General features: G+C 43.4%; 1 protein-coding gene across 2 annotated transcripts in view; it reads left to right on the top strand.

Moving 5' to 3' along the window:
• Window positions 1-4,695: 4,695 nt before the first annotated feature.
• MYOF (myoferlin) overlaps window positions 4,696-25,437 on the top strand; it is a 142,252-nt gene continuing 121,510 nt past the window's right edge. For both annotated transcript variants that reach the window (XM_054572867.1, XM_054572866.1), the window contains exons 1-3: window positions 4,696-4,991; window positions 22,349-22,404; window positions 24,470-24,561. In XM_054572867.1, the coding sequence (XP_054428842.1) occupies window positions 4,904-4,991; window positions 22,349-22,404; window positions 24,470-24,561 (236 nt within the window). In that variant the 5' untranslated portion in view covers window positions 4,696-4,903. The remainder of the gene's footprint in view (window positions 4,992-22,348; window positions 22,405-24,469; window positions 24,562-25,437) is intronic.

Raw genomic sequence — 25,437 nt, 5'->3', positions numbered from 1 at the left:
CAGTAATGCATGAGGTTACTTGACAACAAAAGGTGAGGAATAATGAAACGGCAAAGTATGAGATCTGAGCTGAGGTGAATTTGGAAAGGGAATAGGGAACAGTGGGTTTGAAACCTGGCTCAAGTTTTTAACTCTTTTGAGCCTCAACTTCACCAGCTAGAAAGATGAACCCAGGAGTCCTAGTTCCCAGAGTTGTTGAAAGCAGTGAATGGTAGCCCTGTGAGACAGGACATAAGGTCCCCGGGGAGTTCGATCCAGTCGGAATATTGTCTTATTCTCCACTAAAGCCCCAGCACTGAACACATGGTACATATAGACCCTCAAGTATTTGTTCCACATATTAATGATGAATAAATGGCTGATAACTGTGTTAATTTATTCTTATCTATAACTCTTACTCTTTCATGATTTTCTCTAAAGGAAATATTTTTCCTTTTTTTTTAAAGATTTTTTTAAAAGCCTTTATTTATTTATTTTTAGAGTGGGGAAGGGAAGGAGAAAGAGAAGGGGGGAAACATTGACGTGCAAGAGATGCATCTATCAGTTGCCTCTCACACAGTCCCAACTGTGGATCTGGCCTGCAACACAGGCATGTGCCCCGACTGGGAATCGAACTGGTGACCTTTCAGTTTGCAGGCTGGCACTCAATCCACGGAGCCAAACCAGTCAGGGTTTAAGATTTTATGTATTTATTTTGAGAGAGAGGGGAAGGAAGGAAGAAAGAGAGGGAGAGAAACATTGCTGAGAGAGAGAAACGTCAATTGGTTGTCTCTCATGCATCCTGACCAGACTGAATTCACAGCCCAGACATGTGCTCTGACCGGGTATCAAACCAGTGACATTTTGCTTCGTGGAATGACGCTCAACCAACTGAACCACACTGGTCAGAGCATAAGTGTTTCTCTTACAGTGTTTGTTGGAATCTTATAGATTTACATGTAAAACCTGATTGTCTTGATAAATGTGATTTCCAGGCCTCTGCAGGACAGTCATCTGGTGAGTGTTCTAGTCTTACATAATATATCCACTCTATCACGCCCACTTTGTGGGCATTTTAATCCCTACTTTCCATTGTCTTCCAGAACAACCCAAATATTTCTCCCATACTTAAGTTGGGCTATTGCTTTTTCCATTCTTCTGGGAGCCATTGTAACAGCATATTCATACCACTCCCAAGGGTCTTGCAACCTGTAAAACTGAGTATCCTGGGACAGTGTACCCATATCGATAAATACTCTTTTATCCAAATGTAGAGCCTGCACTGCCCCTTGATCCCGCACCCTTAGAATCCAGTTGCATGTGTACTCTTCCATCACCTGTCAAGACACAGCGGCTGTGCCCTGAAGTTTATTTAGGGTGTGATGCCTTTCTGTCTTCAGCACGCCTAGCATATCCTCAGCAGAACTATGTTGGGATTGAACCCTATATACTGGCCTAATTGCTGGCAGGGGAAGTGAAGGCAGATCCTGAGGGAGAACTAGTTGTCCTGCAGGGGAGCGGCCTCTGCATCACCTCCAGGCCAGGTGGCAGGGTGCTTGTCCTTTACAGGCAGAAGAATGCCACTCCTGCAGGTCCATCAGGTTCAAGAGAATCTGGGGATTCAAGATTTTCAAGGGCACCAACTCAGACATTCGCATCTGATATGCCAGGGTCCCATTCTTTCCCAAGCATGGCCTTGACTTTGTCATAGGAGAACTGTTTTGGTTAGGAGTTTAATTAACCTTGGAGCTTGGCTTCTTTTATGACAAAGTCCTAGTCCTGAGCTTTCTGACCATCCTGCTGCAGGAGACTGGAGTTCGGAGTGCGCTGCCACGGAGGCCCTCTCACTTTCATTCTTAGCTTTTTATTACTGGTTAACACTCTCAACTCTTTGCTACCCTTTTCCAGAGTGTCAACTGAGTTTAGCTATAGCCACCCAAATCCAAGTCCTTAGAGTTACTACTTCCTCCATATATCTCAGCTACCTGGCATATTGCACCAACTAACACATTCCCTTCCATTCATATACCAGCCCAGTTCACCACTAGCGACTCTATTTACAATTGCATTGTGCTCGGGGCTATCCGTGCTCCACCTACTACTAATGATGGGGACCTCCTTAGTAGCTAGGTTGTGAGTGATTGAGCCCCAAATCCCATCTTAGCATCTGCTTTCTTGGACCACTCTTGGCAGCAACTGTGACGGGTTGCATTCCCCAGGGAAACATCTGAGATGGGTATTAAGTGCGAAGTTTAATTCTTAGGAAGTATTCTTGAGAGCAACACCATAGAAGGGAGGAGAAAGAAGCAGGACTTGCAGTGACACAGTTCCAGCACCAGCCTCAGCTGACCCTGTGGGCAGCCCAGGTGCTGGGATGGCTCTGTTGATCGTCACCACTTGGGACAGGGAGGCCAGGACTTTGTACTCCTGCATCGATCAGTCATTGGAGGTAGGCTGCTCTTAAAGACACCATGACCTTGGGTGAGGCAGTTTTCTTCAGCATGGGCAATCCCCAAAGAGGGCTGAGAGCGGCGGGACTTTTCTGGCAGCTTTTCTAGCAGCTGTGGGTAATAAATTCTTCGTTCCTGGAGGGGGATCCAGGTGATGCATTACAGCAAACACCACCCTCTTATATTCCACTAAAGACAATTCCATGACCACACCTGCCATTGGTGGGGTGGAGGAGAACATACTTTTCACAGAAAAGCACTGCAGATCACCTGGCAATGCACTCTCCCAAAGGAGGGGGTGCTTCATGGGAAGCCAGCAGATAGCAGAATGATACTTTTATGAGAGAAAATGCTTTGAACTTGGAATTCAGTATCAGCCAAACTGTCACTTAAGTAAGATGGTAGGATAAAGCCATTCAGAGAAGGAAGGTATATGCTCCATCAATACAAGAAAGTAAACCAAGGAAGAGGAGGACATGGGGTCTCTAATAAGAGAGATGCAAAGGGAGGAATGATGGGAAGGGAAGCCCTAGGATAGCAGCTGTGCGGTAGCGGTAGAGCACAGATCATCTCAGATCAGAGCCATTCAGAAGACTCTGGGAGAGGTTTCTTCAAGAAGATGAAATTGTCATAATACCTCATATGTTTAAACATATTGAGGGATTAACACAATTTGAGGAGAGTTTAAGGTACAAAAGGCAACCACAAAGTATTAACTCATACACACAAAAGAAAAAAAATCAAAATGTTGTACAAAGCATATCGCAGTCTACCTCATGGCCTAGTTGTAAGTAGTCATATAGTTCATATAGTCACAACCATGTAAACATTTGGCCTAAACAAATTTATGGTATTGCATGGGGTTTGGTTCTTTTCACTTCCACATTTCCCGAATTCAAATGTACCTCCATTTTACAGATGAGATAAATGCAGAAATAAGAGGTTAAGAAATGTGAACATTCAGTTAACTCAAAAGTGGTGAAACAGGGACTTGCACTCAGGTCTGGCTGACTACTAACCACAGATCTTCTCCAGGAACCTTAATCACTAGGTACACTGCCTAACATGCCATGCAGGTGACAAAGATTCTTGGCTTGCCCAAACTTTAGCTGGACTCCTGAAACTTCTGCTAGACCCATCTGTGCACGTTCTTGTAAAATTTAGTTTGAGCAAGAACCTTACTAAGTCAGTTTAACCAAATCCCCATACGCCCTCCACGTCTGCTCACCCTTGCTGTCTGATGGCATTTCTCATCTGCCACCATCCCCAAAGTGGTTTCTGGTCACCTTGACCCATGTGCAGCAAGAATCCTATTAGGTCGATTTAGCCAGAATCCCCTTTCTTCCTCTGTTTCCCGATATTAATTTTCCAACCACAGACCCTCACCCTGCTCCTTGGCTATAAATTCCCACGTGCACGTGCTTTGTTTGGAGTTGAGCCCAATCTCTGGCCTCCACTGTGAAATTCCATTGCACTGGTCCCTACCCCCATCTCAGTAGCCCCTGTCCCCTTGAATACAGTCTTCCTTATTGTACTTTAACAAGTGTCATTGACTGTCTATTTTTTCTCTTTAACAAAGTAAGGGAAGACACTTCTCAGGTTTAGGTTCTGAAAGAGTGGAGAGCTGCTTTTTCATTTTTATTGAACACTGTTAGCAGCACATGATAGACCAGGAAAACTTAGGTGCTCAGCTCTCATCTTTTAAGAATTCTTAAAGAAATCCTATGGTGCATTCTTCTAGAAAGCAAAATACCAGCCCCCAATACACCAATTTTGCGAACTCATTATATTTTATTATTACTGCCTCCAGATTAATGGCAGATGTGGTCATGGAACTGGCTATAGCGGAATGTAAAGAGGTTGGTGTATTTCAGTTGTTCCCTTGAAACAAACTGTTATTCCTCTATCATACAGGAGGGGGCGCCCTTTAACTAATTAAAAAGATTTGTTCTCCGAGTAGTTACTGAGTGGGTGTGTTCAAAAGCGTAAGAGAAGAAACAGCGAAAGTAAAAACTTTTAGAAAACGACGAAGTAAAGTTTTAAAATTCCACGGAGCTCAGAAAAGAATAAAAGCAGTTACAGAAAACCAGTTAATTCCGTTCTACAAATTGTCGCTACCAGGCAGCAGCTGTTCTAGGGGTCGGCTAACCTGCCCACATTTATTAGCTCCCAATCCATTAGGGTTTCATTTGGTACACATAACTATTTTTAGTTGGGGTTTGGTTCTTTTCACTTCCACATTTCCCGAATTCATAAGTGGGTGCCTGCGGCACTGCGGAGGCTCGGGGAGTGTGGATATCAGTTTACACTAGCCTTCAGCAAATAATCCGTCGGAGATCCACCCATCGCCTTCCCCCTTCCCCTTCTTTGAAGTCCTGTGGAGCCTCCTCTCCCGGGGCTGAGCTGCCCGCTGTTCCAGCGCCCGGGTCGCCGAGCTTCGTTTGCTGCGTCTTGCTTCCTCCCCATTCAGAGCCATGCTTCGTGTGATTGTGGAATCTGCCAGCAATATCCCTAAAACGAAATTTGGGAAACCGGATCCTATTGTTTCGGTTATTTTTAAGGGTAAGGAAAAGTTTTCTTCTTTTTCTCAGTCCTGTTTGGGAATGATAGTTTTCTGGAGTCACGGTCTTCCAAAGTCTGCGTTTAGGCGACTGATAACGCCCAGTCTCTGCGGATTTAGCTGGAGTTAGTTACCTGTGCAGGTCAGGGGAGAGGGCTGATTTCTGTGGAAGGCATTCGATTTTCCCCAAGACCTTGAGACTCTCTGAGTGACCTGTTATTTGAATTCTAATAAGGTGATTTCTGTAAATCCTTGGAGGAAAAAGATGTATTTGTTAATCCCCAAATTTCAGATATCAAAAAGGTATATGTTGGATCCAAATAAGAGTAATATGCATTTTTTTAATTGTCCGTGCCAGTGAGAAATGGGCAAAGGAGGAAAAAGTGCAATTAAGTTGCCTGAGGTACTCCACGCTGTCCCTGGCCTTCTGAGGGGTGGGGTGAAGTTGGATTTTTTTGGATGTCTGTTTTTCTGTTATGTTGCACCTTTTTGTAATAGTTCTTCATCTCTCCAAAGTTGGAATTTTTTTCTTTTTCTTTTTTATATGTTTAGTAGCTCTTAAATTGCTCAGAGAAAAGAGCTATGACCAAAGCAAGCTCGCAGTTTGGGGATCTACTTGTCGATTGGTCTCACTGAATGACCTTGGGCCAGTGACCTCATGTTTCTGGATGTCAGTTTTCTTTCTGCAAAATGGGTGAGGAGGTTTTAGACTAGATCATCTTTCCAAGGCCCACTGTAATTCCAGAAGATTATTATTCTATGGCACTTTACTGGGGTGGAGGGGGACAGGAATGGTTGGTGCAATGGGGCTCTCCCAGGCATTGTAAAATGGGTTCCAGTTTTGACTAGATTGACGTGTCTAAATTGAATTTAGGAGCCTTATCATTTTCTGTTTGTCCAAGATTATTGGTAAGGTTTTCAACTCACATCTTGGCAGGAGGAGTGAGGGGGAGTGGGGAGAGCAGAGAGAGGAGGAGCCTTGGTGGGCCCAGGTTTCTTGACTGCGCCTGGGCACATTTCTCTCTTCCTCCAGGAACCTGATGACTTCTCCCTTCCAGTTCCTGGGTAATCTGTGTCTTTCTCCTTTCTTTTGTCTATTTTATCTCACTAGTTCTCTTCTCAAATCTCTTCCTATGAGGATGAGCAACAAAATGAAAGAAATGAAACCCAAAGCTGCCAAATGGTTGTTCAGGTAAAAAAAAAAAACAACCAAAAAACGGAGGGCGGAAATCTTATTCTTAAAGGAAAAGGTGTTTTGAGAATCTGGTTAGTAAATATCATGTAGTCCTGTTATGTCAGAGTTCATTGACATGCATTAGGTTAAATTTTTTTTCCTTGACACTATTACATAGTAGGGACATAACATGAGAAGTTTGATCCATTACCATTGACATGTAAAGACATGTAAACATATATTGGATTCAAACTGGTGATGTCATTATTTGAGGCAAGTTGTATAGGTTATAAAGGAATTAGAGTTTAACAATATACTAAAATTTGACTTGTAATTTGTCTGGAGTATATATTGCATTGGTTAGAAGTGTTAAATGACTAAAAACATATCTAAGGCTATAAACATTCAATCGAAAATAGGAAAGTTCATTAAAATTAGGCAATTATAGACTCTCCAGACAATTACACTTAACTACATTCTTTAACTCTTGTCTCTTTTCCAGTCTCCTTTCATTGTACAAACCAAGTGGTAAAGTCATTCATTCATTCATCTGACAAGCAACCTGACAGAAGAAACCACTGTGAACTGAGAGTAGCAATATCTGGACTATGGCCGATGTAAACTAGATATCTGATGACCCAATTTCAACTACCAGGGCTCACATTTCTCAGCTGTGGAATGATGGGAACTGATCTCCGTGAGGTTCCTCCTGGCTATTTAGGATTCTATCGTTTTACAGTGCCGTGTATTGAATACCTGCTCTCGAGTAAGCTATGCAAGGCATAGCCTTCAGTGTTAGAGCAGATATAGTAATGGATGACACTTTTCTTGCTTTCCATCTATTCCAATTGTTTAAAACTCTAGTCAGGGCTAACCCTTACCAGATGTGCCTCCCAACTGTGAGTACTGTCTAAAATTAGCTAATATTAAGTCCTTCTGGGCTTTAAATCCTCTCGAAACACAAGAGAATATTTCAATAATATAACAACAATCATAAATTGCCATGGCTTTTTTTAAAGCATATACATAGCATATATATATATATATATATATATATATATACCCACACACACTATATATATATGCATACATATATATCACAATAACCAATATATAATTACCACTTTCAATCTAGAATGTACAAAAAACAAGAACACTAAAAATCCAGAAGGGGTTATACAACTATAACGTGAAAATTCTCATCGACTCCCTCATATTTTTTTTTCTCTCCCCATACTTACTACCTAAGGCGACCACTCTGAACAGTTTGCTTTGAACTGTTCCTGACTTTCTGGTACAGACATGTAAGTCGTTCCAACTAGTCCCTGTTACTTCAATGCTGCAACAGATGACATCCTGCTTTTGTGAATCTTTCTGAAGTCAGATTTCCTGGTCTTTTTGTGTATTTTTCCCGTTGTCTTTTCTTTTAAAGATAAGTATGCTGAATATTGCCATTCAGTTCTAATTTTCCTATTGCTCATCTCTTGCTTCTGCGTCAGAACTCTGGAAAAGATCGAGAGGAAATTTTCTTGTACATGGTAATAATGTGCTTTTACAATGTGGTACATTGCATTCTATGAAACACCAACTCCTAAGAAATGTTTTGTTGCAATTATAGCAATTTTCTCATTCCATCCTTATGATGGTACCCATTTGATCAGGTGGAATTTTCTCTTACTTCTGGTCTTGTGCTGATCTTTGCCTTGCAGAATGGCTACTGCTATTGTCCAGATGGTCATCAAATAATTGTCATGTTATTACTTATTTTTCCAGTGTCTCTTATTTCATTTGGACATGGCTTTGGAGTGAAGTCCTAGATATTTATAGGACTCCCCCCTCCCCGCCCACAATGAGCTTATCAACTTTGTAATCTTGAACAAACCCCTTCACCTCTCTGAAAATCCTATTTATCTTCTTTTGAAAAATGGAGCTATGATGGCTTATTGATGCGGGGGTCCAGAGTGAGTCACCCCAAGATCTGCCTCAGCGGTGTGCAGATTACTTTGAGCTACAGGCTCAAGAGAAATGTCTGCCCTGTCCCTCCATCCCAACTACCTGGAAGAATTTGGATTAGGGGTCTTGCCCATAATAAGCTATTATCAGAGATAACTTTTTTTGACCTATATGGCAGGGCAAGCTTCTTTTTACCAAAGGTCTGCCTTTATCATCCTGCAATGACCCTTTGAAGGCCCTAATTCGCATCACCTCATCCCTAGCTCAGGATGTCTTGGATAGCCCCCTTTCTGTCTCTGAACTTTTCCTACCTATGGGGTCTCTGATTCTCACATGTATGAAGGGTTTCCATACATATATATGTATTATATTTGATTGTTTTCTCTTGCTAATATGTCTCATGTCTATTTGATGATTAGACCAGCAAGAAGGACCTTAGGGGTAGAGGAAATGTTGTTCCTCCCCCACATCTGAAAGGGAGTCGATCTGTAGAGATCCCCAAAGGCTGTGGTTTATGCAATAGACACTTTTCTGATTATTCTTAGCAAAGTCTACTTTGTTATTTGAAAATATACATTTGAATTTTTAAAAATAACATTTTAAATAAGCAGAGAAACTATGAGATTTCATTCAAGAATGAAGTTATGACGGGAGAAAGATCCAGTGAGTCTCATTCACCATCATCTATAAAGGCACCTGGTGAGTGGACCACAGGGTACTTTAATTCACCCATGTGCTCCATAGGACTGACTAGTTCGGAAGATTCCCACTTGCTCAAACTGACAGCCATGCCGTGTTGGTACTTTCATAGAACCACTGTATTGTACAGGCATACCTCATTCTACTGTGCTTTGCTTTCTTGTGCTTTAAACTTGTAAACGGATTTTGTTTTTGTTTTTGTTTTTTTACAAATTAAAGGCAAAACCCGCCACCAGCAAAAAGATTATGAATCTCTTTCTCATAATACTTGTGAAGGTCTGGAACCAAACTGCAGATATGCATGTATTTATAAAACACTCCCGAAGGCTAAAGTGTTTAATCTACTGAGTCATTCCCACCACTTCCGGGAGAGCAGGGCTCACCACCTAAGAAAAGCGGCTCCACCCTGTTGAAGCTTGGGAACTCTGAAAGGTACATTTCTCAGAGGCATATTTTACAGGCTCTCAGTCATTTATAAGGTCACACCTGCCTTTCAAAAGTCAACCAGTGTGGCTTGTTTTTTCTTCCCTTCCTCCATGGCGTGTCTTCTGTGCATGCCCATAAGGCTAGTCCAGGGGTGCTGGTACTTGTCTGGTTTGGGTTTACCAGTGATTTACTCCAGAGGCATGGGATTTTTATATCCTCTGTAACACTTAGCACATCACCGATGTTGAATATACATTTGATTTAAACTTAGTTTATTTTTGTTGTCAAGACAACATTTGTTTATAGCAGCATAACACTTTCAGGTGTACCACGTTATAATTTGAGATCTGTATATGCTACGTCATGCTCACCACCAAAAGACTAGTTTCCATCCTTTACCATACAATTGTTGAATATACATTTTAAATGTTGACCATGGAAGAACCAAGCTGACAGGAGATGTGAGACATCTTAGTGCAATGAAATCACTAATTCTTGGTTCTGAATGGGACCATCAGAAATCAGCCAGAAATCTCCCTTCTTTCAGGAAGAATTACACTTAATATTCTCTCAGGTGCTTTGTGGATGAGGCTTGGCCGAGGGCCACTTCATACATTCCCGAGCACTGAATATAAATATCTAGTATGTGCTATCCAGGAGCAAATCTGTGTCATAGAACTTTTTGCATGCTTGATCTTTGCAAGGAAGCTGCCAGTTTTTATGTTGAAAGTTCATACATGAACCATTCAGTGGTCCATAATGATGTGCTGGCACAAGGCAATGGTTATCTTACCGACTGTGTAATGGTTTCTATTGAACAGCTGTTTTGGTGAGTAGGGGTGTGTTTTGAGTGGGTCTGAGCAGTTTTCACTCAGAAATAACAGCTTGAGCCCTGGCTGGGTGGCTCAGTTGGTTGGAGCATCATCTCATGCACCAAAAGGATGTGGGTTTTATCTTTGGTCAGGGCACATACCTCTGTTGCAGATTTGATCCCAGATGGGGGCGCGTGTGGGAGGCAGCTGATTGATGCTGTTTCTCTCTCACCTTGGTGTTTCTCTCTCTCTTTCTCACTCTTCCTCTCTAAAATCAATAAAAACATATCCATGGGTGAGGATTTAAAAAAAAAAAACTGCTAACATCTTTTTTAAAAGAATACAAAATAAGCTTGGCATTTGACACCTTAAGCCTTATCAGCTGACTTAGCATTAGGCAGGAGAGTGCAAAACCTACTGGTATGAAGTGCAAAGGCCCTGGGCTTGGGAGCCAGGAGTGCCTGGCTGAGAATCCCAGTTCCTGCCCCTTATGCTATGTACTCATGAGCAAATGAATTAACATCTTCAGCTTCAGCATTCTTAATAACACCTACCTGGCAGGGTCATTTGAGGATTAAATGAATATGCATGTGAAATTGCACATGGGAATCCCCGAATTTCCTTCCCTTTTTGATCATGTTTACTTTACTGGGGCCCTGTAATGCACCAGGCAGCATGTGAGGAATCAAGTCTAGAAAAATATACATAACATCATTTGGTTTTCTAGGCCGAGGAAGCCAACTTGTTAGATCACAAGAATGAAATACAAACTGTTAAGGTTGTCGGTGATGCAGGCTGTGAAAGAATTCACAAAGAGAAGTAAGCATAGAGAATAAAGTTTTTTTCACTCTCTAAGGAAGGAGGGGAGTGTGGTGTGGAGAGACACACTGGCATCGAGGGGTGGGGGCTTTGAATTTTTATTGAATTATAATCAGATTAAAAAAGGGTGAGGGGTTGCTGTTGTGTGGCCCCTGGCTGTTGGGGGCGCTGTAAAACGAGGCCGCAGTTTGATCCAATGTTCTCTTCTTCCTGTGGCTGTAGGGAGAGGTTAGTTCCATTCTTGTCTCCATTAGTTTCCAGTCCTGGGCACGTAAGCTCAGAAGAGTAAGATGGCAGTCATGTGTATCAAGGTCAGAGGCCTGCTAGGCAAATGGTGCCACAATAGCAAGGGGGACTGTCTTTGTCCTTTCACAAACCACAATAGACATACCTGAATTGTTTTCAATAAGTACAGTTGGCCTTTTGTAGCTTCCTACCCGTGGATTCAACTGACTCACTGAATGAAAACAGGATTTTTGCATTCCCAACCACGGATTCCCAGTTACAAATCAAAAATACTGTTGAAACTGTGGATGCAAAGGGCTAACTGTAGTTAAATTTCAGGGGAATGAAAAATGGTAGGTGGATTTTTGACTGTTTGGGGTTGGTGCTCCTAACCGCTGCGTTGTTCAAGAGTCAGCTGTACCACTCAGAGAGACTAATTAGAGGGTTTACTGGTGAGGCACGTGCTTTCCAGGGCAAAGGGAGCTCATTCCAGACTAGAATTAGAAGGAAGAGCTAATATGAAAGATTCCAAGGAAACAGCCTGATTGAATTAAATTAATAAGGAAAGGGCCCTGAGGTGGCTAATTGGGCCATCGTTCCTCATACCTTTCGGTGAATGGGGTCGTCAGACTGCCTTCCTCCGGACTGGACTCCTCACCCTGAGGGTAAAGACAGGGCTCGGTGGTGTGCGACCTGGGACTATAGGGAGGGAGGCAATTAAGAGACAGGAAAGGTGTAGAAATAGAAAGTGATGTGAAGACAAGTCAGCTGTTTCCCCAAAGGTTGAAAGAGGGCATTTCCTCAACCAAGATGAACCGCGGTTCATTCAGGGCAGGCCCTTCCCTTCCTGCCCAGTTGTCCCACCTGATGGGTAAGGTGTCATGGTCAAGAGTTGTTTAATTGCAAGGAGCACAGACTCACTCAAGCTTGCTCAAGCAAAATGGGGGTTTTTATTTTGTCCCTTCCCCACACGCCTGCCACACACACACACACTTAAAGCTAAAGAGGAATCTCCTAGAATCCGAGTCATGGGCCTCACAGGAGCCAGAATCACGTCAGGCAGGGAGGGATCCACAGTCTCTCCCCGCGGGACTGTGTGGCTTCATGGCCCTGTTGTTCCCTGCACCAGCATCTTGCCCATGGGCCGCTTCAGTGGGACCCCTCACCCCTGCTCCCCTGCCATTGGCAGCTTGCATGGGGCTTTGGGTGACCACGGGGGTGACTTGGTTTTGACTCTACATCAGCTACCGCCTCAGTGTTTCTAACTGAGGGATTGGGTTATGTATATTACTGTATTATGTATGTATTTTGCCGTGTATGCTGTGCTCCCATGTGTAATGCGCACCCACATATTTGGCCCAAACTTTCAGAGAAAAGTCTTGTTTCAATTTTTAAATTCAATTTTTTATTTATTTATATTTAGAAACAAAACTGATTATCGTATTCCAGGGTATTATTTTGCATACGGATATTGTTATTGTTTTCTAGAGTCACACTTTTAATGCGTAAGCATAAATAAAAGAATTAAAAACATTTATGTAGATACAGAATTAGTACTGCCCATGTATAATACGCATCCTTATTTTTTCCTCAAAAATTTCGGCAAAAATTGTGCATGATACATGGCAAAACATGGTATGTGATTTTAGTTACTTTAAATGTGCAAAGCCACATGTGGCTATTGGTGACCATATTGGACAGCACACATAGCTGAGGACAGCTACAGTGGTTAAGCAGTCAGGACTTCCTCTTGTTCGCAGTGGCCCAGCGTTTCTATGCATTACTTGTCCCATCTGCAAAACGGAGAGAACAATAGTCCCATAATGAGCATGAGTGAAAAGAAAGTGCGAATGAAGTGCTTTAAGTGTTCATAGCAACTTAGGTCTTCTGAAGATTCTGGCACGAGTGGATGGCTTGAGTGACCACCACATACTGTGTAGCAATGCCGCCCTTTATTAAATTCTTACACTATGCCCCAGCCTGTGTATATGATCTTATTTAATCCTCACATCACCGTTAGGGAGTAGGTATTATTATCATATTTATTTTATCCACGGGGAAAATGAGGCAGAGACAGTTCAGGATTTGACCCAGGACTGGCTGACTCCGTGTCTCTGTATTCCCTGAGGTCACAATGGATGAAAAGATACAACCAGTGCCTAAAACAACAAAGTCAAATTATGAACGCTCCCTCCCCACTCTGAGTGGATTGAGTTGTTCAGTGTGTTGGGATCAATTGGACCCAGTCTGAAACAGGAAGAACATACCAAGAACAAAAGGGCTTTAAAAAAAAAAAAAGAAAGAAAAGGGAAAGAAAACCCAGCCCTCCCGGGTAAGTTTCCAAAGGGCAAGGAAAGCCTTTATATCAGGCTGTGACCCAGGAGCTCGGAGCTGACATAGCTTAGCAGTGAATCAGTTCCTCTGGAAACCAAGTTGGAGCCTTTTTGTTAGTGGTGACTAAAACTCTTAACTTATTACTGTGTATGTAAAGTGTTAAAAATTTAATATATGCTTGGCAAGGGTATCTTCACCTCACCTCAGTTCTCTGGTTTATAACTGTTCTCACTTTTTATATCCCAATAAGACAATATGTAAGTTTTCAAAAAATCCTTTTTCTTCTCTTTCATTATTAAAAAAAAAGAAAAAATTCCCCTCTGCTTTTCTCTCCTCACTGTTGGAATTCACTGCCTGGACAGTTGCTCTTGGAGCTGGTGAAGAGCACAGGTTTGGACATGAAACTGACTTGGGGCTGCAGCTCAGCTCTGCTGTTTACTAGCTCCAAGGTCTTGGGCAAGTCAGTTAACATCACGGGACCTCAGTTTCCTCATCTGTCAGATGGGGATTTCTAATACCTCTTTTGTAAGGATTAGATGTGAATGGGTTTAGCATGCCCCACACAGAGTGGATGCTCACATGCAAGATAAATGGACAAACCAAAGAGGCACGTGGTTCAGTTCTCCATCGAGGCATCCAGCCCTGGGGCCTGGCCTGCCTGGCCTTCCTCTGCCTGCAGCAGGGCAGGAGGCAGAATTGGCACATGACCACTTCCCGGGGCCAGCTGTTAGACGAAGACTCTGTACGGGTCGCTCAGACCCACTGGGCTTGACTGTAAATCAAAATTTGGTTTTGATTCAAGAGTTTGTACGCCTGAAAGGGCATCTCCAGAGGCCAGTGGGGCACTGGGTGCGGAAAGCGGAGCAGTGACGCCGCCTGCCTGTTTACCCGGTTGACCCTGTTCATCAGCGATATCAGTGACTGCTTCAGAAATGTATGAAAACAGCCTCGCTTTGTGTCACAGTTGCCTTTTGGCCAAAATGCCTTTACCCTAGAACTCGTTTGGCAACATTTCCTGGAGTAGGAGGGCAGCCAGGTTTAGGAAACAAAGTCAGAGATGCTGTGTTAGCCAGCTTGACCTGGCTGGGCCACATGTCTTTGAGCTCCCCAGGGTCCCTTTAAGTCCTGAGGACAGAGGACTCTCCAACTGGCCCTTCCCAGAGCCTCCCTGGTTCTTATGGAAGTTGGCCCAGATGGTGGTGGCTGCCAGGCTGACTACCAGGAAGAAGCAGTCACTGCCCACATGCCAGCTGCCCCAGGCAGGGCTCAGAGGTCTGGAACGAAGCCATGGGAGAGAAGTGCTCCACCGGGGCTGTGCCTGGTGCCCCTGAGCACTTCCTCTGGGGCCCTGCCCTCCAGGAAGGGCTGTGCAGCCTGGGAAAGGCTCTGGGGCCACAAGAGGCGCCGCCCAGGTACTACAACCAGAAATCATAGCTCTTGCTGGTTTTGAGCATGCTGGGCCCTGTGCTAAGCACTTGGAATTCATCCTCTCACTTAATCACTAAAGCAACTCCAGGTATAATACTCATGTGAGCTTATGAAGGCCAATTCACTCATATCATGGAGGAATTACTATGTAGTAAGCACTTTCGGGAGAATAACAATACTAATTAACTACAGCTTCGGTCTTCAAGAAATTGCTAGTCTTAATCTTCCAACTTTGGAGACTGCTCTGTGTTCCTGTCTGCCAGAGTCTAGATCTGAGCTCTACCACTTACTAGCTGTGTAACCTCTGATAAGTTGCTTAACCTCTCTGTGTCTTGGTTTCCTCCTTTGTAACTGGGGATGATCATAATAGAATTTATCTTTTAGGACTGTTGTAAAGATTAAATGAGACATGGAAGACACTGGGAACAGTGACTAGTTCAGAGTACTTAATTACTGTTGTTTCTTTTTTAAGAATTTATTTATTTGTTTTAGAGACAGGGGAAGGTAGGGGGAAAGAGAGGGAGAGAAGCATCAATGTATGAGAAGCATTGATTGGTTGCCTCTCGTAAGCATCCCATCTGGGGACCAGGCCCGCAACCCAGGCACGTGCCCTGACCTGGAGTTGAACCAGCGACCTTTCATTTTGTGGGATGACATCTAACCAACTGAGCAACACCAGCCAGGGCTATACTTAATAACTGTTAACCATGCATGAATGAACCTCAGGGGTGGGGGTTGGGGAGGAGGTCTGTGAAATACTAGCCAAATAGTAGGTGATGTTGTGCATATGTTTGACCTGCTTGCACGCGTGTGCGTGAAAGAGAGAGAGAGAAAGAGGGAGAGAGAGAGATTATAAGGAAATAGCTTATGTGATTCTAGGGGACCTGGCAAGTCTGAAAGTTGTAGGGCAGTCTAGCAGGCTAAAAACTCTGGTAGGGTTTCCGTGTTACAGTCTTGAAGCAGAATTCCTTCTCCAGGAAACCTCAGGTTTTGCTCTTAAGACCTTCAACTATTGGGACAAGGCCCGCCCACATAATGGAGTCATCTGCTTTACTTGAAGACAATTTGACTATACATGTTAATTACATTTATGAAATACCTTCACAGTAACATCTAGACTAGTGTTTCACCAGTCAACTGGCCTCACAGCTTAGTCAAGTTGACACATAAAAGTGACCCTCACACTGGCCCTCCCAGCAATCCAAGCGTAGGAGTGACGGTGCCTCTGTCTCTTGAGCCTTTTCAATCCGAGTCCAACACACGGTCTGGTAGGTGACTAGCAAAGGAAATGGTTCCGTGCAAGAGGGTGCGTGGTGGTGGCGTGGCAGAGTGCTTGCTCAGTGCTCAGGGAAATGTTACTCAGAAGTTGGCATGCAGGTCAATTACTGTAACGGTGACCTTCACAGAACTGAGAGAGAGGCAGGCATAGCTAATCAGAAAACAGGAAATGTCCCAAAGAATGCCGTGAGTGCTGGCCTGGGGTGTACTTTGTATTTGAACCTGTTGTTATGTTCTGGGTTGAAAGTATTTAATTCCTTTTAGGAAGAAACAGTCATCTTAATAAAATTAGAGTGGGAACAGGAGGAGGTAGTGAAATGGAGAAGGGGAGTTTTCCATAATTTCGTCTGATGTTTAGTCCCTGCTATTTCAACCTTTTTTAAAAAAAAGGTGGAATTGAATATCTGAATAATATAAACATGTGACTGCTAAGAAAGGAATCTATCTACTTTAGAAAAAGGGAATTTTTATCTACCTTTTTTTTTTTTTTTTGCTGACATGTTTATCTGTAAGAATAGGCTTTCCACAAAAATGTGATGTGTTCATATTTTGATAAAAATCAGTCTCCTTCTAGGAAGAAATTCTCCAGAAGGGAGAACTGGTTTTTTCCAGGAGGCTAGGAGCTAATGCCAGAGACGTAATCTTGCCCCGTTAGCTAGGGAGATAAAAGGTACAGCGGTTCAGTGCATGGGTTCTAAAGGCAGACTAGTCCTGAGTTAGGTCGTTTCCTCTGTTAAAAAAAAAAAATGAGTTAAACTGAGTAAATCTGAAGATCTAATTGGCTTTATTATGTGATTCGGGAATCAGGCAGCACATCTAGCAACTATATAGAAGGGCTCTCCGAGGAGTTGTACAAAATAGAAGGTATTTATAGGAAGCAGAGTATAAGGGAGCTATTAACAACAAAAAAGGAAAAGTTATTTTAGGGTGTAGAAATCTTTTCTTCGGGATAAGCAAAGAGGACGTGTTTTTAACGTGAGGACCGCCTCTTCTTTGGGGAGCGGCAGGGGATGGAGGGGCCGCAGGACGGATGACTGGTGCTTGACCAGACTCTCCAGGCTGGTTCATTAAGCTGCTTCTGTTCCTGGGAGAGGCTGAAGCTGCAGTTCCATCAGGTATTAAATCTAGGTTTGGTATCAGGGGTTTTTAGCACACGTGATCCCATTTTGGGCCTGTGGTTCCCCTTTTAAACACCTCCTAGCTCTGTGACATTAGGCAATTTACCTAATCATTTTGGGCTTGCTTTGCTCATCTGCAAACTGGAGATATAACAGAGTTTACCTCTTAAGCTTGTTAGGAGGATTAAATGAAATGATATAAGTGAAGGATTTACGGCCTGCCTGGCTGGGAGTGAGCGCCCCCTGTAGGGCAGTGCCATTAGCATGAACATTGTGTGTAAGTGGCACGAGCGGCAGGAAGTTCCGCTTGAATAGTCTCACCTGGTCTGTGGTCAACCTACATCTGCAGGAGCTCAACCAGTGTCCTTTGTTCTCACAACACTACCGAATCATGTGTTCAGGAACATATGTTGGAAGAGTTGTTGGGTAACTTGATTTTTTTTGTTGTTGTTGGGTTATGAACCTTTTTGACGTTATAAAGTCCAGTTTCTAACAGCAAACTGGATAAAGTTTGTTTGTTAAGTTTCCTTAACAAACGTTATCCATTAAGTTTCCTTTATGGAATACGAAGCATTCACGGCCTCACAGTGGGACCATTACCTTTCCACACAGCCTGGCTGTCTTTACTGCTCCCCACATCCCTTGGTTCCAGCCAGTTGGGCTGTGCAGTGTTCCCAGATGTGACCTGTTGTCTCCACCCCCTTGGCTGACCCACCCACCCTATTTCCCCCACCTGGAGTGACCTTTTCTTCCCAGCTCCCTGTTTAATCCGTCCCTGTCCTTTGATCCCCAGCTCAGCCTCTGCTTTCTCTGGGAGGCCTTCCCTGGTGCCCACAGCCTAAAGTCACCTCCCCTTTTTCTGAATTTGTGTTTTCATCTGTATCTCTCTGATGGCAACTGAAGCCTTTTGTCCGTATCAGTCACCTGGCCACAACTAGGTCCCCACTGGACCACCTGAGGGCAGAAACCATGTCTTGGGTATCTTTGTATCTGCCACAGCATCCAGCTCAGCACCTGGCAAGTGATATTTCAAAGATATTCCTTAGATGGAAGAATGAAGATGTTGATTAAGGTTTGTGGAAGAACTCACTCACTGGACCGTTCCCATGGGCTGAGCTATGAGGCCCCTTTGCCTGACCCGGCCAGTCATTATTCCCATTACTGACCCTCATGTAGGAGGGTCATGGGAACTGTGGGAAATGTTGGAAACCCCAACATGAGAATGAAACAGGCAAGAGCACAGTGGGGCTTTTGCTACTTGGTGAAAACATGCACAAGGGTTCGTTTGGTTCCCCTATTCTACAGCTCATATACTCCATTCCTGGAGCATTTTAAGACCAGGAATTGCCTTACACTCTTCTGTTTCCCCAGTTACTAGCATGCAACAGTGCTTAATAAATATTTGATAAATAAACAAGTGACCTTTTTCATACTCCTCAACTGCTGACTCTGGACCGTCCTGGCCCTACGGAGGGCGCGGGGGACGGTAATACCAGCCTTGGCATCAAGAGAGCCTTGCAGTGTTTCTTCTCCTCCTGGGATTCCCAGCTCCGTAACCAGGCTTGGGATTCAGTTCAAATGAGCAAGCGCTGCCTCTTTCCACAACCTCTCTGGCATCTTTGCCCCTGCCTTTGCTCCCTGCCTGGATTCTTGGGGAGCTGGAGACTGCAAATTTGCTTCAATATCATCCTTCAGTGACTCAAGCAGTACCGCAAACCCCTGTGCCCAGTTTCTGAAAATTGTTTGCTGCCTTCTCCTTGCTTTATTTACTTGCTGGGACCTCTTGCAATAGCCCATCTTTTCTCCTGAAGATCTGCCATGGTCCCAGGGTCCAGATTCACCCCCTCCTGATGTCATTCTCTAACCACCCGGCCCTAGTTATGGCAGCGAGGGCAGTGTCGAGCTGGAGGGAGATTAACAGTATCATTTCATACTGTAGGAAGCAGGAATTCCTAACCTTTGTCAAGGTCACTAGCTTGAACATCTGATGACAGCAACAAACTCTCTCCCCACAAAACTCACAGATGCAATTAATGTTTTGTGTGTTGGAGCAAATAGCCTTAGAGAGTCTCAGAATGCCCTGGAACCTGACCTCGGTCTTCCCTGTGGCCATTGCTCAGGATGCCAAGCCCAGCACACGTATGGTATTTATGCATCTTCCCCTCCACCATAGCTCTTAGTATGAGTTCATTGAGTTATCACTATGTGACAATGCACTCAGTCATTCATTTATCAATAGTTTAGTAAGAAACTCTTTTATGCCAGTCAGCACTTTTTGTACTGATTTGGATACAACAGTGATTTAAAAAATATATATATAATTCTTTACTGAGTTTATAGCACAGACAGTCATTAGTTAAATAAGCATAGTAATGAATATTAACTAAGACATTAGAATCAGTATTTTGAAGGAATGTTTCACTTTATGCATCTTCTTTATCCAATATTTCTGGCAGCTTCCAATGAGTCACTGCAGTGTGGTAGCAGACACACACACAGGTCTGGAGCCAGAAAGGTTTAGGTTCAGATTCTGCTTTGTTTCCCTATTTGCTGTGTGACCTTAGGCAAGTTAACCAGCTTCTCTCTATTCCTTGTCTGGAAAATGGGGTCCTTGCTGGGTGGTCTTAAGGATTTAGAGGCATGCAGTGAAAGCACAGCCTGGCGCCTGTCAATGACTATTTAGAGGAAGCTGCTGTACCCGTGGATAAGAAGCCATGTAGTCCAGCTCGGTCAGTTTAAAAATCCTTTGCACGGATTCTCTTTCTCTCAAGTACACTCCTTGTACTTGTAACCAAAGAGGAAGATTGAGAGGTTTCTGTCGGATGAGGGGAGGGGTGAGTGGGCTCCATACCGAAGTGTGGGAGAGGAAACCAGGACAGCTGCCAGGTGACATCAGAGTCAGATCCAGTGGGGGGCTGTGAAGGCCACACAGAAGGACCGCAGCCAGAGCTCTCCAGTGTAGGCCCAGGCACATGCCGATGAGTAGGGCCATGCCACAGTTTGAAAAGGGAAGCCAGTGAGGCTAAGGGGGCCCACTCAAGTGGAAAGTTCATGCTTAGCCGAGGGAGGGTGATGATTCATGGCTTTGTTATGCTGAGGTCTTGGAAGAATGAAGTGGTTAGTCCCACTGCTGGTTTGTGTTGGGAGCCTTAGCAATGTGACATTCGGCTTAACTAAATACTCTACCTCCTACATTCAGTAGAGGGGAAGCCGAGGAATGGTTTCAAGGGTGGCCACCGACGGGAGACTGCCTGGGTTCAAAACCTAGCCCTGCTACTTACTGACTGGGTGACTCTGAATACATTACTAAGCTCCTAGGTCTCCTTAGCTGTGGAAGGGGGATGAAAATAATTATACATGCCTCCTAGGGTTTTAAAGGAGAATAGTGATGGGAGATAATAGAAAAATATATATGTTGGTCTCCTCCTGCAACCTCATTCCTGGCACAGAGCTCCTAAAACCCTGGTGATTTCCTAGGTGATTAAAGCATAAAGCATATCTTGTCCTGAGAGCTGGTCTTTGACCTTGTCCCTGACACAGGACTCCTTAAACCCTTGCAAATTCCTAAGTGATAAAAGCACTAGGAGCATCTTTTGTTCTCATGAGGCAACTAACTACAGGGGGACTCCTGGGTGATGGCTTGTCACCAGAAAGACCAAGCTGAAATTAGAAGCCTGGAATGTTCAAACTGCCCCCTCCCTGCCCCCACTCTAGGTTGGAGAGAGGGGATGAAAATGGAGTTAATAATTGATCATGCCTACATGATGAAACCTTCGTAAAAGTCCCAAAAGCATGGGGTTCGGAGAGCCTCCAGGTAGGGAAACACCCACGTACTGCGAGGGTGATGCACCCTAACTCCATGCGGACAGAAGCTTGGGGCCCTCCCCGACCTGTTCTATGTTTCTCATCTGGCTATTCATCTATATCCTTTATCATGGCCTTTAATAAACATGAGTGCTTTCCTGAGTTCTCTGGGATGCTCTAGAAAATTAACTGAACCCAAGAGGGAGTCATAAAAACCTCAGATTTATTGCCAAACTATCAGAATGTCAGAAGCACAGGTGACAACCTGGCTTTGCTTTTTGGTGTCTGGACTGGGAGGGGCTGCATTCTTGTGGGATTGAGCCCTAGATCAGGGACATCTGATGCTATCTCACTGTCAGAATGGAGTTAAATTTTACAGCACTTACCTGGTATCACAGAAAATTGCTTGGTCATAGATGTGGCAGCTTGTGTAATAGTAAAAGAGACACACAGGAGAAAAAGCTTTGTTTTTCTGAAAACAGATGAGCTAATGCTTACAAAGCATTTTGTACTCAAACATTAGCTTTTATTTTGGTAAGGATGTGGAGACTTAGAGGCCTTATAGAAGCCCCTGCTCTGTGGATTTTGATCGATGAAAACTTAAACACCTGTTGAATTTAGGTGGGTGCACTATCTAGCTATCCACACAAAGAAGACCTGTGTCTTCAGAAAGGGTGGGCCAGGAGTGAAGGGAACCGCCAGCTCTCTGTGGCTCCTGGGAAGTGTGTATGAATTACCTTGTGCAGAGGCCTGTGGAAAGGAGTCCGGCTTGATCTTTAATCTGCATTGGGGTCCTATCACGTGCAGAGGCAGCATAGGCTTTAGAGCTGAAATTCCAGGTCCTACCAGGGCACGCCTGCTGCAGGTGAGCTCAGACACATTTCTTAACTCCTTTGAGTCTCCGCTTCCTCGCTTATGAAAGGGCGACACCTGCATGCCAAAGGTTTGCTTTGTTGGCTTTTGTCTGCAAAAAAGCTGGAGACCCAGAGGCCCTGGGTAACCTTGGCCTGCAGGGGTTGGCGAGGGAGTGGCAGGGGATCATGGTATTTCCATGATTCTGAGTCCCCCATCCCTAGATTTGGGGATGGGAAAAATGTTTTAGACCAAAAAAATGCTGCTCCGTTTGGAACATTTGGATTCAGAGAGTCCCCTCCCTGGGCAGATGAAAGGGAAAATGCAGGCACTCTGTGGGCCCTCAGGGAAATAAATGCTCTTTGAATGAACTAATGAATGGTACATGCTCTATAAATATTTCTGACTGACTGATATCTCTTATTTTTTATTTGCAGATGAGAAAAAGAAAACAAAGAAAGTTGATAATGAGCTCAATCCTGTCTGGAATGAGGTGACTTCATTTTTTTTTTTAACTTTGTTTCAGTGGATAAGCTATATTTGATTGTCCCATCTTTGGTCAGAGGCGAACTCTTCCCTTTGGAAGAAGAATCGCTGTATTTCACCCCCACCCCTTCCATCTCCCTTTGTGGCCATGGAGACAGCAGAGCAGTTCAAGGAAACGTAGCACAGTGACATCTCCTATACAGTAGAGGTGTGGTGAGCAGAGCCCGGATGACAGCGAAGAAGGCTGGGTTGTAGCCCGGAGCAAACTTGAGCTTGCTCTGTGACCTTGCTCTGCTCATGTTGCCAATGCAGGCACATCTGCAGAGCAAGGGGTAGTCTTAGATCATCTCCGGAGTCCCAGAGGGAAGCTCCAGAATTAAAAACATATCTGCACATGACTAATCAAGAGTGTATCACATGATATTTTGGGGGTCTGGCTGAGTCAAGACATTTACTGTTTTTGCATTGATAAAATAATATATATTTAACATAAAAATTTTGAAAACTTTAGATCAGCATGAAAAATTACCTTTGGTCCTGCTATCCAGAAGCAACTACTGTTAACATCTGGGATGTATGAAGAAATGTTTGTTGAGTGAATATATTTAATAAAATATGATGTCTTAAAATTAGCAAATTAGCTAATTAGCTGTATAAAGCAAGTACAGTTTCCTAGTCTGTTTTTTCAGACCCATATCATTTCATTCAGAAGCATTTTCAATGGCTATGTAATATGGTATTGAAGGGATATAATGTTATTTACTTACCCCTTCCACCATTGTTTATTATATTTATAGACAGGTAAAAATTTTCATTCTCTCCACTGGGCAGGACTTTCCTGTGCCAAGGTTTGAAAAGTTGATCATCAGGCCCATTATCTTTTCCCAAAAGCCAGTCACACTGGCCTGGGTAAGCGCAGTGATCATTGTTCTTGATGTTTTCACTAAGTCAGGAGACTCTGAAGACTCCCTCCCCCCATTAGTTTCAATATCTCTATAAGAACCGTACCTTCTCACTGAATAAGGTAAAGACGTAAAACTTCTTAACGCCTTTTGGGAAAGCGGTCACACAGAGCTCCAAGGAGAAAATGAATAAAAGTGCATGAATGTGCATTTAGCACATCGGGTTGGAGGACTCCTCGCACGCCTCTTGCCGTCCGAGGCCAGTCCTCGGGGCCGATGGCAGAGAGGTGTGTGATGGAGTGAGCAGCTGTGTCCTCGCTGCGCATCATCCTTCTCACCCCATTTTGCTTCCATCAGATTCCCCCCCCATTGCAAAAATACTTATCAAGTAAACTTTTTAATTGCAGTTTTATAACTGAAATCTAACCAAAGGAAATGCCAACCCCAAACCCATTAGGATTAGTGGGTGTGTTCTAATATGAACTATGAGACAATTCTCCATCCATTCCAGACCAATACAAAGAATATGAAATCATCAATAGATACTGTTTTATTTAGGTCATTTAATACATAGTCAATCAAAGGCATCAGTGGTGCTATGTTGATTTTTTTCTTTTTACATTTGTCATCAGACAATAATTTGTTGCATTGAGACAAAAGTCTCATCTGACAATACAGTGTCTACTGTAGGGATTCAAAGGAGGGGTCAATGCATCCTAGAAAACGTTTTCTGGATTATTCATCTCTTAGATAATAATATATTTAGGAAGAGCAAGTAATTTAAAAATAACCATTGAAGAAAACATTTTCACGCACACGTTTTATTTTATTCTTGCTACAATTGTGGCAGGCGTTCATCTCCCTGACTACGAGAGAGGGTTCAGTGACTTGTCCAAAGCCACAGAGCCCAGTAAGGGGGAAGCCAGGCGTTGCCCCAGGTCCTTCGAGGCTACGTCTGGTTTACTTTCCCACAACCCGCAGCAGCCTCCATGTTTAGAATTTAATTTATCGTTTAATCACTTCCATCTAACTATAGAATTGAGTAATTTGAAGGATTGTCATTGGTGAAGATAATGACCCAATGTTTATTGTTGGTACATTTTATCATATTCCCTGATCCTTTTGACAGTTTTTGTTGTTGTTCTCTTTCCATACCCTTTCTGTGGACAGATTTTGGAGTTTGATCTGAGAGCCATACCACTGGACTTTTCATCTTCCCTTGGAATTGTTGTGAAAGATTTTGAGACAATAGGACAAAATAAGTAAGTTGATTTAAACTGTTTTTCTCATTTTACATATAATCTTACTATTGTTTATTTTGTTAAAGGAATACATCTTTAATAACATTTTATAATACTTCCAATATAATTATACTTTAATTCCATGTCAGCCCCCTGCCTTCTGAGCCAATATCAGACATGACTAATCAATCATAGTGCTTTTACCCAAACTTTTTTTGAAAAAAAAAGAAAGCCACTAGTGGTGGCTGCAGACACTAAGCCACCACTAGTCTATCCAATTTGGCATGTAGAGCGAAACCTATTAACACTCCTGAAACCTCTTTGTTAATTGCATATAGTCATTTCCTGCCTCTGGTGGTTTATCTGAACTACATCTATATTGGACACAAACAAAATAATTCCTTTTCTTGATTCTATGTAACCTATACACATCTCATTCAAGTTATACTCCCAGCCCCACTTCTATTTTAATGTCTTATTGGCCTTTTAAACCCAACAGATCTAAACCCATTTCCTTGTCTTACTGCTTCTACTAATTTCCAATGGGCATGGTTATAATGATACCCCATGGTGGCACTGAGGGCTGTCCCCTGGGTAAAGCTAGGATTTTCCCAAAAGGTCTCCATGGGACAGAATGACCTCAGTAAATTCACCCCAGTCCTAGATAGTCAATCAAACTTGGGTCTTGGGTCTTACACAGACTCAGGTGTTACACAGACTAAGAACCCAGTCTTAGGTAAACAGTTCAAGCCAACCTAGTTCACAAGGAACCAGTACTTAACAACAAGTTACTTACTTTTATTTTCCAATGGAAATAAATGCCTGGGGGGAGGGCATTCCTACTCTCTGATCAGCGAGTTCTCCTTTGTGTCATACCACACTGGAAACCAAATTACT

Source organism: Pteronotus mesoamericanus, unplaced genomic scaffold (assembly GCF_021234165.1).
Source record: "Pteronotus mesoamericanus isolate MK-2021 breed Mesoamerican mustached bat unplaced genomic scaffold, CSHL_Meso_final contig_24, whole genome shotgun sequence".
NCBI lineage: Eukaryota > Metazoa > Chordata > Mammalia > Chiroptera > Mormoopidae > Pteronotus > Pteronotus mesoamericanus.
Note: the sequence above shows the minus strand (reverse complement) of the source record. Positions and strands in the feature narration are given on the sequence as shown.